General features: G+C 35.9%; 1 protein-coding gene across 1 annotated transcript; it reads right to left on the reverse strand.

Moving 5' to 3' along the window:
* Positions 1-10,950: 10,950 nt before the first annotated feature.
* Positions 10,951-11,664, reverse strand: LOC147814910 (uncharacterized). Its single transcript, XM_087156536.1, has one exon. The coding sequence runs from the start codon at positions 11,662-11,664 to the stop codon at positions 10,951-10,953; it is 714 nt and encodes a 237-aa protein (XP_087012662.1).
* Between the last annotated feature and the right edge of the window lie 2,917 nt (positions 11,665-14,581).

The raw sequence follows: 14,581 nt of genomic DNA on the forward strand, positions 1-14,581 counted from the left end.
CATGGTGTTTCACGTCATATTTCATTTTACCATATATTAATAAAATTCCTATATAAATATATATATATGGTCTGAATCTGAACTTGTAAAGGTTTCCTAAATTTAATTTGGAACATCATAATTGATTACTTTTAATAATATAAAGCAAAAGTGCATACAAAATGCTTCAAATATTTCATTTATTTCTAAGTTGATTTGTAAGATTCGACATCCATTATTTTTTAAGCGAAAAAATAATTTAACTGAAATGTACCATAAAAAAAAAGTAAAACTTTTATTTTCTGAGAATATTGTGCTTTTTTTTTAAGTATTTTGTGTTTTTTATTTTTTTTTTTAAATTTTATTTTGAAAAGTGCTCTAGGTGTTAATTGCTCAGAAGAAGAGAAATTGTTCCAAGTAGAATCATTGCTGAGCAATTGTTCTGTTTTAATGGCATTTCATTTTGCATAGAATTTCCCAAATTACTTCATTACCTGAAGATCAAACGTTTAAAAAAGGTACTTTATTGATAATGAAATTGGGATAGAAAATTTATCTGAAAAATTGCAATAAAAATTAATAAAATTTAAATGTGTAGAATTGTAAGTTGGTAAATATTATCACAAATTAATATTTATACACTGTTTTTATACTTCAAAAGTGATAACTCAAAATATTATCTCAGCAGATTTTTATAAAATTTATTTTAAACATTATTTACAAAAAAATACAAATAATTTTACTAATTTTATTTATTTATTGCACAAAGATACTGCAATCAATTAAATACATTTCTTGTAGACGCAATGGCTGTTAATTTTCACTTCAAGAAAAGTTTTTCGAGTACGAAGCTATAATAAATCAAAGAAGTCAAAATAACTATTGGTTATATGAACAATTTAAAACTTTATTTAACAAAATAGTTGTCGCAGTTTGCCATTTTTCTAAAATTTCAGCAGAAAGACTTCACACTTTTGGTAAGACTTCAACTTAAATACACTTCACCTAAATTAATAATCTTAAATAAATTTATTAATAAGTATACAAACAATAGTTTTAAATACAAATAACGTATGTAAATAAGAATTTTGCACATAAGGATTCTTTACTGGATTAAACAGTTTTAAAAATTATTACTTAGTAGTAGTTATAGTTACTTCAAAGTTTAACATAATTCACCCAATAATTCTATATGAAAATCTATTTTACGAATTTTTAATGTTATATTTCACATACTTAAAGAAGCTAGTTTAGAAGAAAAGGAAAAACTATTAGATTTTACTTAGGTTTTCAAAAGCGAAATAAAAAATTAATCAGTAAAAAAAATCGCAAATGAAGTGCTAAGTTGAAAGTTAAACAAAAATTCAGGATAATATTTACAATTATTAAGCCTATGAATCAGAATTTTAATTATGCGTTCACAACTCTAAAATATTACTTACAGGTTTAATTTAAAAAAATTTAAAAGTTTATTAAAACAATATATTAAAATAAAAACCTTTAAACACGTGTCTTAGCATTTTATAGAATTTTGTCTCATACAGAACATTGGACATATCTTTAAACTTACCTACCAAACATGGCAGGAATATTAATCTGAGACAGACAAGCCATAAAATGCTTAATATAATTTTTAGATTCAAATACTTAAAGACACATAAATATACACTTAAGCATTTACAGAAAAAAAAATTGAAATTTTCTAGAGCATTAAAACTAAGATAACACAATAAATTCCATCAACTTTAGTTTGCTTAGCTTTTGAAATTGTAACTACTGAAAATTATAAAGATATTTAAGGAAATACAGGTATAGGACAAAATAATAGAAACACCTGTGAAAAAAATGAAAATATTTTATTAATAAGGAGTTGGGCCACCTTTGGCCTGAATGACAGCTTGCGTTCGACGTGGGATTGACGTCTTGATTTAAGGTCTGATTTGAATTAAAGGTCTTGAACAAAGTTCATCGGAATTTGCAGCCATTCCTCTATCAGGGCTCTCTCGAGTTCAGACAGTGTGCGTGGAGGAGGAAACCAAGCACGGACTTTTTACTCTAAAAAACCCCACAAAGGCTCAATGATATTGCGATCAGGTGACTGAGGACACCACGTTAGATGTTCAACTTCATCATTATGCTCATTTAACCATGTTTGAACACAGTGAGACGTGTGAACAGGGGCGTTGTCATCTTGAAACACAGGATGTTCTCTCGGAAAGAAGCATGATGCAGAGGGTGAAGATGATCTGCGAGAATGCTTCGGTAACGGTCACCTTTGACCACACCCTCAAGACAACGAGAGGCCCCGATCCACGGGCAGATATAGCACCCCACACTATCACAGACCCACCTCCATATTTCACGGTTGGAAACAGGCAGTCAACATGAAATGCTTCTGCCGGCGTAAGCCACACGAACACACGTCCGGTGGTCTGGAATAGTGTAAAAGAGGATTCATCAGACCAGATGACTTGCTCCCATTGCAGTTGTGCCCATTTTAGGTGGTCTTGGCACCACTGTAGTCTCTTCAAAGCATTCCGCGCTGAAACTAACGGTTTTGGAATAGCTACTCTGCCATGAATGTTAGCAGCATGCAACTCCCATTGAATAGTTTTCATGGATATGGAGTTATGAAGGTGGGTACTCATCTCGGACGTTATCACCGGCAGTGTAGTCTTGCGTTTTCGAGCGATTATCTTCTTCAACACCCGTCTATCACTGTCCTACAACTTCGACTTCCTGCCGCTATTGTGCTTCGCAGAAGACACCTTACCCAACTTTGTGTATGCTGATAGTCATTGATACAGTGGTCCTTGAAACACCCACAGTCCCGCAGTGGACTGATCGTTAAGACACGGTTCCCAGCAGATCACCGAAGTCAAGCATCACTGGCTGCGGTCAGTGTGCGGGTGGGTTGACCACTTGGATCAGTCTGCGTAGGGACCGAGGGTGTGCGGTATTGGTCCTCGTTAAACTGTGCTACCGTAAAGTGCTCGACTTCGCGCGCAGGTCGTCGGGCTACCGAAGCGGGTGTGCCATCCCCTCCGCAGAGGATCAAAACTGTGATGGCATGTCTTCGGATCATCCTCCGGGATGTTTCCCAGACCGTCGCCAATAGCCCATTGTGCAGCTCTAGTGCGACGTAAATTAACAACAACAACAACAAACACCCACAAGGTTCGCTGTTCTGGACACGGAATGTCCAGCGAAGCGAGCTCCGATTATCATGCCTCTTTTAAGGTCAGAAAGGTCGGACATAATCTCGCTTTTCTAGGAACAGATTTTTCTCATGCAACTCTCACACTGTCAAATGCTAGACTGATACCTTTCCTTTCATCACCACTTGGTGGCACACTCTTGCGACACGTTCCCGCCGTTTATTGGGCGATGGGAGGACGACTCCATACTTTCACAGGTGTTTCTATTATTTTGTCCTATACCTGTACATTTACCTAAATCTCGTTCTGAACTAAATTGCCTAAATAATTAGATAAATAATGAAAAAAGTTAATTGTTCTTGCTTCAATACAGAAATTTTCAACTGCAATTTTTGTAGTTAACACCTGTAAAAAGTAATGTGTAAAAGTAATTTCATTGCATAGATTTTCTGCTTTAAAAAATTTCCAGCATAGGAAAAAAAAAGGTTACATATATATAAGTAAGTACAGGTATATGAATGTGCATTGCAAGAGCTAAGGAACTTAAATTAGTAAAAATGTATTAAATCATGTATTTTAAAAGGAAAACTAAACTTTTTATAAATTAGAAACAAAACAGCTAAAATGACTCCCAAACTGCAGATTAAATTTTGTATAGTTACAAAATTAAGTGCTTTGGATTATATTTCACAATATGTACGCGGCTAACAAAAGGAGAATAATGAAAAATCCAAATGCTTATAAAATTTTCCATATAACAGTCAAATTATGAATAATTGATAATATTATAAGTATTTTAAATTTCAAGAAGTAAAGCCGATTATACCACAGAAAACTTTCATATTTTTAAAGATCCAAATTAAACTGAAAATATTTTAATAAAGCTGCAAAAAATTGCAAAGTTTTACCCAAAAATGACACTCAACTTTTATTGATGCCAGTAATGCGAAATTAATTATGGTAAGAGGTACATAATATACAGTGGGTAAAAAAAGTCTCCGTACGCGGATACGAATGCAAATCAAAGTTCAATTTGTCACACAAAATTCATAATGATAAAAATGAAAACTTAAAAATGTGTTAAAACTAATATTATTTAATATTTATTCATATTAAAAGGATGATAATACTGACAAAATTAAATTATAAATCATAAAAACTCAAAAAATGCCGTAAACGTGGAACAAAAAAGTCTCCGTACGGTGCCTAGCACACGAAAAAAGTTTACAAAAATGCATTTAATGATCAGACCTTTGGCCTTTATCACCTCTCTTAGACGTTTTGGCATTTCCCCTACAAGTTTTTTTGTTGCTTTCGGAGAAATATTACACCAAATGCTACTAATGGCACTTTTGAGTTCAACTTTGTTTTTAATGTCATATTTTTTAAGTTGTTGGCCAATTTCTTCCCACAAATGTTCGATGAGGTTTAAATCGGGTGACTGGGGAGGGCTATGAAGTTGTTGTTTAAGATGGTAAAGGCAAATCTTAGAGGTGTGTTTAGGATCGTTGTCCTGCTGAAAAGTAAATCCAGTTCCAAGAGATAGTTTCTCTGTCCTGGATAACACATTTTGTTTAAGAATGTATATCTAGCTTATCCAGATATCCAAATCGATCCATAGTTCCCTCGATGAATTGCAAATTTCCTATTCCAGAAGCACTCATACACCCCCACACCATAACACCGCCACCACCGTGCTTCACAGTTCCGCATAAATTCTTAGTTAGCATTTGCTTGTTTGGTTTTCTCCACACCATAACTCTGCCATCTGACCCATGAATGTTAAATTTTGATTCATCACTAAAAAGAATGGATTCCCAAAAAGATAATGGCTTGCTTACATGCTTCTTTGCAAACTCGAGGAGCTTTTTCCTATTGCACAAACTTATATAGGGTTTCTTCCGGGCAGCACACCCATGATAACCACTGTTTTTAATGACATTTCTCACGGTTTGAGTTGAGACTTTAATGTTGTAACTAACCGTTAAATCAGCTGCCAATCGCGGTGTACTAATTCGTGGATTTTCTTGAACTTGGCGTATGATGTTTCTTTTATGCACGCGATTTAATTTGGACGGCCTCTCGGATCGATCTCTATCCTCAAGTGACTGAAGTTTACGATATCTTTCAATGATAGAGTAGAGATGATATATTGCTCAGATTTTTTAGTCATTTCACTAATCCTTTTCATAAATAATCCATCTTTTCGCAATTTAATCACTAATTCCTGAATAGCTCTGGGAACTTCCATTTTGAGACGCTCAACTTTAACGATTAACTTTCTAAAGTCTAAGATTTACTGCCGGCCTGTTTTAAACACTTCAGAAAGAATTTACATAACGCGTACGGAAACTTTTTTTGCACTGCAATTTTCAATTTACCTTAGATATTGCAAATAATATGCTTTTCTCGTTTTGTAAAAATGTAAATTTATAAAAATCTCTTTCTATAGACTTATACTAAACACATATAGACAGTATTTAAAGAAAAAATGCAATACTTTACTAATTATGCTCATATATTCTTAAATTTAGTGACCGTACGGAAACTTTTTTTACCCACTGTAGCTAAAGTAGTAGTAAGAGTGATAGAAAATCCTTAAACTTATAAGTGCCTGAAAATGTTAATGAATGACTTACCCTAGAAAGTATTTAACATCTAGTTAGGTTGGTAAATAAGCTTTATACTGAGCTTGGAAAAAACAACAAAAAGAAAATCATTTTAAAAACATCTATATCGAAAGTTTAATAAAAAATCTAAATAGACAGTTCTCTAACTATTGTTTCACCGAGTTCGTCTTTTCCACATCAGCCAATGTGGGGATTTGTTTTAAGACTATGTCAACCTTCATCAATCAAAAGGTACCTTGTGATAGAATCAAGTCTTGATATTGACTTGATATAAGATGGAACAAAGTACGTGCCCACGAAGCGGGCATCTCACTTCTTCATCTAACTAACTTTTGCCCTAAGGCAACAGTGAATATGGTCTTTGGATAAAGGAAAATTCCACAGAATAATTTTCTGTGGTCGTCATCGGTGGGCTCTCCGCATCTATGTCTTTGCAGTTGGGAGAAGGGATTGGAGTAGTGAAACTAGCTCCGCGTCTTTTAGGAGTTCCTGCTGCTCTCTAACGATGTGTAGGAATCTGGTTGCTGAACTGGCAGCACTCCGGTTTTGTCTTTTCTTGGGTGCGGTCTTGCTCCTAGGCCTGGCACCGCAGCCTGCGAAACAGGCCGGGTGTTCTCCGTGACAGTTAACGCAGGTTGGAGGCTCGTTGTGGGGCTTTGTGCAGAGATACGTGAAATGTGCGCCAGCACATTTCATGCAGGCCGGCTTTGCTGTGCAGCTACTCTGGGTGTGGTCAAAGCCCTGACATCTGAAGCATTTTATTTCGTAGCGGCCGCTACGAAATCTCTCTACCCGGTCAGGTGTGTCTAGTAGCAGGTCAATTTTGAGGATTTCCCGGTGTTCTTGGACGTCGATCAGGAACACTAAGTAGAGGGGGAGGAGCTTAAGTTCCTGGCCCCGCCTCTTCTTCATCTGTTCAATCTTGAATGGCCGTAGATCAATATCTGAAAGGGTTTTTTCGAGACGGTGAATCTCGATATCGGCCTTTAGTCCTCGGATGAGAACTTTTAACTCTCTGCTGGTGGACTGCAGAGTTTCTATCTGTTCTGTAATTTCAACTGGAGTCTCGACTGGTGCTTCAGAAATGATCGGGTCAGGGGTGATTTCTTCCGTCTCTGGAACGGTAGCTATCTTTTTCTCCGGGAGGTGGGGTTCACTTTCTGGCTCGGAATCAGAGTTTTTCAGTATTGCCGGGTTGACACCACTCTTCTTCCTTTTCTTATTCTGCTTTTCTGCCGGTGTGGTTATCTCTGGGGTGTTGTTCGAGATCGGCTTTTCTATCTCTGTAGGAGTAATAACTGGAGTTGGACTGGTAGGAGATGAGGTATTTTGGGAGTCCTTAGAAGCCTTTATGATCCGCAATTCCTCTACATGAAATTTACATCTGTATAAGCTTTCAAGGCACGTTTTATCAGTTGATTCGCACTCAAGTGCTATTGCAATATTTGTGTGGGGGCGGAGTTATTCGACCATGCCAACCGTCATCTGTCAAAAGGTACCTCGTGATTGAATCGAGTTAGCATGTCTTATATACCAGTGAATTGATGTTTAATTTTCATAGTGGTAGTTACGCCACATTACTCCCCCACCAGAATTTTATCTAGGATAGAATTCTATACCAGTAGTTGCTGTACTTGTGAAAGTCCGGAGCTTTGTTCAGTGATGAATGTGAGAGGTGTATTAACATCACGTTATAGCGTTCGTTGTTGCATTTTTACAGTCACAAGTAGAAAGTCAACTATTCATTGTGGATTATCCATCGAAGTAGGCGTTACCATCAAGAGATTGCGAAGTGGGCGTTACTCGCGTGATCAAATCACGTCTGGGTCACCAATGTGGGGACGGAGTTATTCGACCATGCCAACCGTCATCTATCAAAAGGTACCTCGTGATTGAATCGAGTTAGCATGTCTTATATACCAGAGAATTGATGTTTAATTTTCATAGTGCCACACGCCACATTACGCCACATTTGCATCAAGGCCAATTGCGTTTCTTTCGGTTCGCTGGTATTCTTAATCGAAGCTGTCTGGTTGTATTTTCAACTTCACGGTGAGATAATCCTTCGCAGCTTTCCTAAAAGCAATGATATCAACACTAATGTCAGGAACAGGGTTGGGTCGGAAAACCTTCCGAATCTGTGCGAAGCCATCGTAGCGCAGAGCTTGGTTATAACACAACCTTACTCCTTGGAGTCTGGAACGAGAATGGTGGTGAGGATCAAGTTGAAATGTATTATATACTAGTGAATTGGTATTTAAAATTTATAGTGGCAGTTACGTCGTATGGTACACAGACATTCTTCCAGTCAGCCCGATATATGAATCATGAACAGAGAAAAGGGAAGTAACATTAGTAACACTAGGAAAAAATTATGTCAAAAGAGATAAATTTCTACCACTGACAAAAAATCCCAATATGTTGTTACTCATTTACAGAGTCACCTAATTTATTATGAATACACAAATCTCATCTATCAGTTTAGAATGCAAGGTATACATTCCATACGATAGTTACTATGAAATTTAGAAATATATAAAAACGAATTGTAGATCTAAAAATATGCACATAACTTTAATCACAATATTTTCTTAATACAGCAGTCCTAAATACTGCAACCTTCATCTTTTAATATTTCTTATTATAAACTATGCATAATATGCATTTTAGCAACCTTCCTAAATTTTAATTACAAACAGCACAAAACGCAAGCATTTATTTCCATATAAGTTCATTTATTATTATACGTAAATAACAGACTATATAATTTCCTAAAAATTATGAAGGTCATTTTCGCTATATTACCGCTGATCTTACCAATTTTTTCACACAATAACAGCTCAATTAATGTTAAACATATGAAAAAAAATTTCTAGTAGAGGGGAGTTATAAATACATTACTAAATTCATTTTTAGAGAAATATAACATGTGTAGGATGCTTACGTTTTATTGAATGTAATATATTATCATTTACGCCAGGGCTGTCCAACTGGCGGCTCGCGGGCCGCATGTGGCCCGCCAACACACATTGTGCGGCCCGCCAACTTTTTATTCAGGCTTATCGGCCTCAGTTTTCTCATTGAAAAGTAAGCAAATTGTTTTATAATCCTTCTGTTCCATTGTTTTATAATTAATAATTCAACTATTAATTGCTATTGTATAAGAGGTAAGAGGGTATTGTTCAACTTTTTCAAACTGCGGCCCGCCAGGTGATCAGTGACCGGAATTCTGGCCCGTGGGGTCCTTGCAGTTGGACAGCCCTGATTTACGCAATCTTTTCAAAATTAATTTGTTAATAAAATAAATGCAATAAATATGTAAGAGTAACATATTAATAATATTTATTTACCTCAACAGATTATATATCTTTTCCACATTGTAAAATTTCAGCACATGTATTATTAAACAAGCCATAACAATATGTATACGATCACTGGCAATGTCGCGATTTTACAGATTGAAAAGTCGCCAATTGAGTCGACAATGATTGAAAAAGGTAACCCATCTTTTGTTGCCACCGAAAATTGAACTTTCACTTCTTCTTGCGGGTTCCTTATATCTGTGAAAAACATGAATATAGAAAGCTATAAGCTGAAAAAAAGATCTCCTCTAGAATAGTAGATGAGTTATGAAATCCGTTATCCGAATGAAAAAAAATGTGCTCAAAGGAGGCGGTACTACTTGGTGCTGTCTCTCCTATTGTGCTAACCTTGGCCTTATCATTGTTGATATCAACTTATCATTGTTTGCCAAGGTGCTAACCAATGTGCTCAAATTTGCACCTTGCTTTAATATGTTAGAATTATATTATATACAAGAATCAAGGTAAATCATATTTTATTAGGGAGAAGGTGAGGTTTACATCTTGTTACGTTTTTGGTTGAACAACAACTAACTAGCGCGGGATAACAAAAGAATGAGTTGAGTCGTTGCAAGGCGCATTTACACTGAAGATAAAATACATGGCAATTCTCTGGCCCTTAAATAAAAGGTTAATTATGAATTATTTAAATTTAAGAGTCAAACGAAAAATTAGAGATTTAATCTGATAACTGGTCTTTTTTCCCGAGTTGATCTCCTTAACTGCATTGTATTTCTCTGGGTTACAGGACTAGATACTGGAAGAGAGGAGGGTATGGTGGATGTAGAGCTGGATACTGGAAGAGAAGAGGGTATGGAGGATGTAGAGCTGGATACTGGAAGAGAGGAGGGTATGGTGGATGTAGAGCTGGATACTGGAAGAGAGGAGGGTATGGTGGATGTAGAGCTGGATACTGGAAGAGAGGAGGGTATGGTGGATGTAGAGCTGGATACTGGAAGAGAGGAGGGTATGGAGGATGTAGAGCTGGATACTGGAAGAGAGGAGGGTATGGTGGATGTAGAGCTGGATACTGGAAGAGAGGAGGGTATGGTGGATGTAGAGCTGGATACTGGAAGAGAGGAGGGTATGGTGGATGTAGAGCTGGATACTGGAAGAGAGGAGGGTATGGAGGATGTAGAGCTGGATACTGGAAGAGAGGAGGGTATGGTGGATGTAGAGCTGGATACTGGAAGAGAGGAGGGTATGGTGGATGTAGAGCTGGATACTGGAAGAGAAAAGTGTACTCTCCTGGGCCTAGAAAATTTTAAAGAAGGAGCTATTGATTTTTCCACCTGGCAAGCTCTCAATTGGTTATAGTGACGCTTGATCACATAACCATCGTCTAATTCAATGAGATAGTGAAGTCTTCCGAGTTTCTCCACAACAATTCCATATTTCCATTTAGCAGACGATTGATAATTTCGAGACTGTACCCTTTCTCCTAACTTGATATTTTTGTTAAATTCTGGCTGCAAGGCATTATTTTTTTGTCCTTTAGTTGGTTTGATTAAGTCGAATTCACATCTTAAGTTTCTACCAAATAACATTTCTGACAGAGTTTTTCCATTGTTAAGTGGTGTTATTCTGTATCGGAAAAGTAATTTGCATAATTTACTATGGAGGGAACCTGGATGATACTTCAGGCACTTTAATTTCGTTTTTAATATCTGGACATAGCGCTCTGCTTCGCCATTTGTAGCTGGATAGCCTGAAGCAATAAGACGCTGTTTAATACCATTTGACATACAAAAATGTTGGAATTCTGCTGACTTAAAAATTGCGGCATTATCAGAAACTAAATTTTCAGGCAATCCATGACGACTAAAAATTTCTTCTAGATAATAAATTGTGTTTGATGATGTAGGTTGTAGGAGATGTCTTCATAGCAAAAATTTCAGGCCATTTTGAAAGTGAATCCACAACAATTAAAAATTGATGCTCCATGAAGGGTCCGGCAAAGTCTATGTGCACGCGTTGCCAATTTTTCTCTGGTGTTTCCCATATGTGAAGAGGTGTTTTCGCTGGATTTTTTCTTACATCACAGCATTCACGGCAACTTTTAACCATGTTTTCAATATCGGTGTCAGTGTTTTTCCAATAGCAGTAGTTTCGAGATGGAGCTTTCATTTTCACAATTCCTATGTGTGTAGAATGTAGTTGCTTGAGCATTTCAGGTTGAAGAGATTTGGGAATGATAACTCGATTTCCTCTAAATAAGATTTCATCTTGAATGGTTATACTGGGATCAAACTTGTTTCCAATAACAATATCGTATTTTATTTTTCTAAGATCAGGATCAAGCTCTGTTTCTGTTTGGATTTGTTTTGCTGTAATTGTTTCAGTTGAAATGTAATTGATGATAGATTGCTGGAGTGCTTGTGATTCATCAATACAGTTGACGTAATTAACTGGTAGTGGAAGAGGATTTCTTGAAAAGTAATCAGCATTTGTATGCTTTTCAGATTTTCTATGTATAATTGTGTAATCGAAACTCGAAGGAAATTGAGCATATCGAAGAATTCTTGAAGCAGTCATAACTAGAGCCCGGAAGTTCAGGCAAAATGCCATAAATGCCCTTTTCTGCCTTTTTTAAACGTTTTCTTCTGAAAATGCCTTTTTCTTTCCTTTTGTTCATAAATGCCTATTTCTGTCTAATTTAAAATTTTTCTACAAAGCTTTTCGTACTTTTGACCGAGCATAAATTTTGAAGTACAGAAATGGTTGACTGTCATCCGACGTATTGTAATGCATTTATAGAGATTAGGACTTTATTCCTTTTGGGACAACTCCCTCCCTCTGAGGCAGTGGTCACCCCTCGCACTGTACAATGACTATTCATCTGAGCTGATAGGGTACTCGTGCTTGAGTGAACAAGGCAGGTGAAAGACATTTTTCTGTCCATGAGATTGACAGTGTTGTTTGAATAGAGAATAGAATACAGAATACACTTAAAGCTGGAAATGCCTTAAAAGTTTTATTTCCTAATATGATCCATCTAACGTGCCTTGCTCATGCATTGCACAGGATAGCAGAGGAAGTAAGAGGTCTCTATCCTGAGGTAGACTCGCTTGTTTCTAGTGTGAAAAAAGTATTTGTGAAAGCCCCTTCAAGTGTTCAAAGAAATTGCACCAGACATTCAATTACCTCCTAAACCGATCCTTACGAGATGGGGAACATGGATTTCAGCAGTCTCACACTACTGCACAAATTTTGAGGAAGTTACTCGAGTCCTTACCAGCTTTTCGAATGAAGAGGCAATATCCATAAGAAAAAGTAAAAGTCTGCATAGCAGTTCTAAAATAAAAAATGAACTGACTTTTATTTCAACTTAGTTTGGGAAGCTCCCTGGAGCTATTGAACACATGGAAAAAAGTAATATGTCTTTGTCCGAGTCACTAAAGATTTTCGACAGTACTATTGAAAAACTAATATCTGTGCCTGAACCAGGTGGTGACAGAATAAGGAAGAAATGTGAAAACGTCATCTCTGTAAATACAGACTTTGAATGCATCAAGGACATTGCAAAAGTACTTTCTGGTGATACTACAGTTGAACTTACCATATCTCCTACCATGGCAAGTTGTTTTAGGTACGGGCCCATAACCTCTGTCAAAGTAGAAAGATCCTTCTCTTTGTTTAAAACTATATTGACTGACAGGAGACAAAACTTCTCTTTTGAAATTTCGAAAAAGCATCTAGTTGTGATGTGCAACAACCAATCATCAGAATAAATTTGCATACAATATTATTGTAAATATGAGTTTTCACTTTTTATTTCACACTTACGAAGTTGAGGGTTTTTTTGTGCAATTATGTCCACTTCTTTTGTACTATTGCTACGACAGTCGAGTAAAATGAATATGTAGGTATATCGGATACTTCTAGCAACTTTTTTAATACCTTGGATACCTATATGGGCTTTTAGGCATTACCAACTAACATTTTGCTCCAATTTTAAGTGCCTTTTTTAAGTGCCTATTTCAAGCTTTTTGAATGCCTTTTTGCCTGCCTATTTTTGCATTTTTTATTGCCTGAAATTCCGGGCTTTAGTCATAACTGGGAGGCTTTTCTCTGGATGGAATATAGCGCAAATGGCTCTGTTATCAAGAATCAAGGTAAATTTTCTGCCAAAAATATAATCGTAAAATTTTTTGCAAGCCCAAACCACAGCTGTAGCTTCACGATCCAATTGACTGTAATTTTGCTCTGCAACTGTGAGACTTCTGGAAGCAAAAGCGATAGGACGCTCTATACCGTTTGGCACAGATTCACATTCTGCAGTCCATCGGAATCGTGCATTTTTGCATAAGAGTTTGTTAGTGGATGAAGTAGGCTGGAAGCATCTGGAATGAACTTAGAATAATACATGAAAAGTCCAATGAATTTACGAATATCATCAACGGAGTTTGGTCGAGATGTTTCGAATATAGCTTGAATTTTATCAGGTGATTTGTGCAGTCCAGCAGAACTGATAACATGTCCCAAATACTGAACTTTTTCCTCGAAAAATCTACATTTGTTAAGGTTAAGATGCAAATTATGATCCCGTAACTTTTCTAATACCTTAATTAAACGTTGCTGGCAATCTTGTTTATCTTTTCCTCGGAGGATAATATCATCAAAGTAGGCAATAGTTCCATCCAAATCTTGGACAAACTGATCAATAAATTTATGGAATTCATTTGGTGCAGTTTTTATTCCGAAAAATAATCTTTTTGCTAAGTATGTACCTCTATGAGTAGAAAGAGTCTGATATTTTGCACTTTCTTCATCGACTTTCAAATGTAAATATACTTTGTGGATATCGAGCGTACAGAAATATTTCCCATCACGTAATTTATTGAAAATGTCCTCAATTCTAGGAATTGGGTGTCTGGCATTTTGAAGCTGATTATTGATTGTAACTTTAAAATCTGCGCAAATACGAACTGTGCCATCATGCTTGGGGACAACTACTATAGTCTGCTCAACGAGAACTTAGAGTGGAAGTAAACGAAAGGGTTGCTGTTTGATCGCCAACGTTTGCCACTTTAACGGTTTCTTCGCTGAATGGGCGATTTCATTTGAATCGACAGAGCTTTCGCTTTTATAGAAAAACAAAAACGATGTTTGGTTTTTGATACCTTAAAATTAGATAAGAAAATGCAAAATTAAAATATTTTCATAAAAATACGTTTCTAAGTGTTTCAGTAAATACATAATTTTATTTTAAGAATAGTTTTAATATATCTGTTTTGATTAAATTAGTTTTAATATATTTTGCATAAATATCTATGAAAAACATAACTTTTATAATTCCATAGTAAAAGTCGTATAGAATTGAAAGTTATGTTAAAAAATGTTAAAAAAAATACTCTTTTATTTTCATAATTACAATTTTTTTAAAATTTATTAGAAGTTAAATAATATTTAAAATAGTTTTATGTTTCACCGATTGATTTAAAAATATATT

The sequence above is a fragment of the Parasteatoda tepidariorum genome, chromosome 2, assembly GCF_982258835.1.
Source record: "Parasteatoda tepidariorum strain Cologne lab strain chromosome 2, Ptep-v5.0, whole genome shotgun sequence".
Taxonomy (NCBI): Eukaryota; Metazoa; Arthropoda; class Arachnida; order Araneae; family Theridiidae; genus Parasteatoda; species Parasteatoda tepidariorum.

Coding starts and splice junctions, on each gene's coding strand:
- LOC147814910 (XM_087156536.1), bottom strand. CDS start 11,664: ATGACTGCTTCAAGAATTCTTCGATATGCTCAATTTCCTTCGAGTTTC.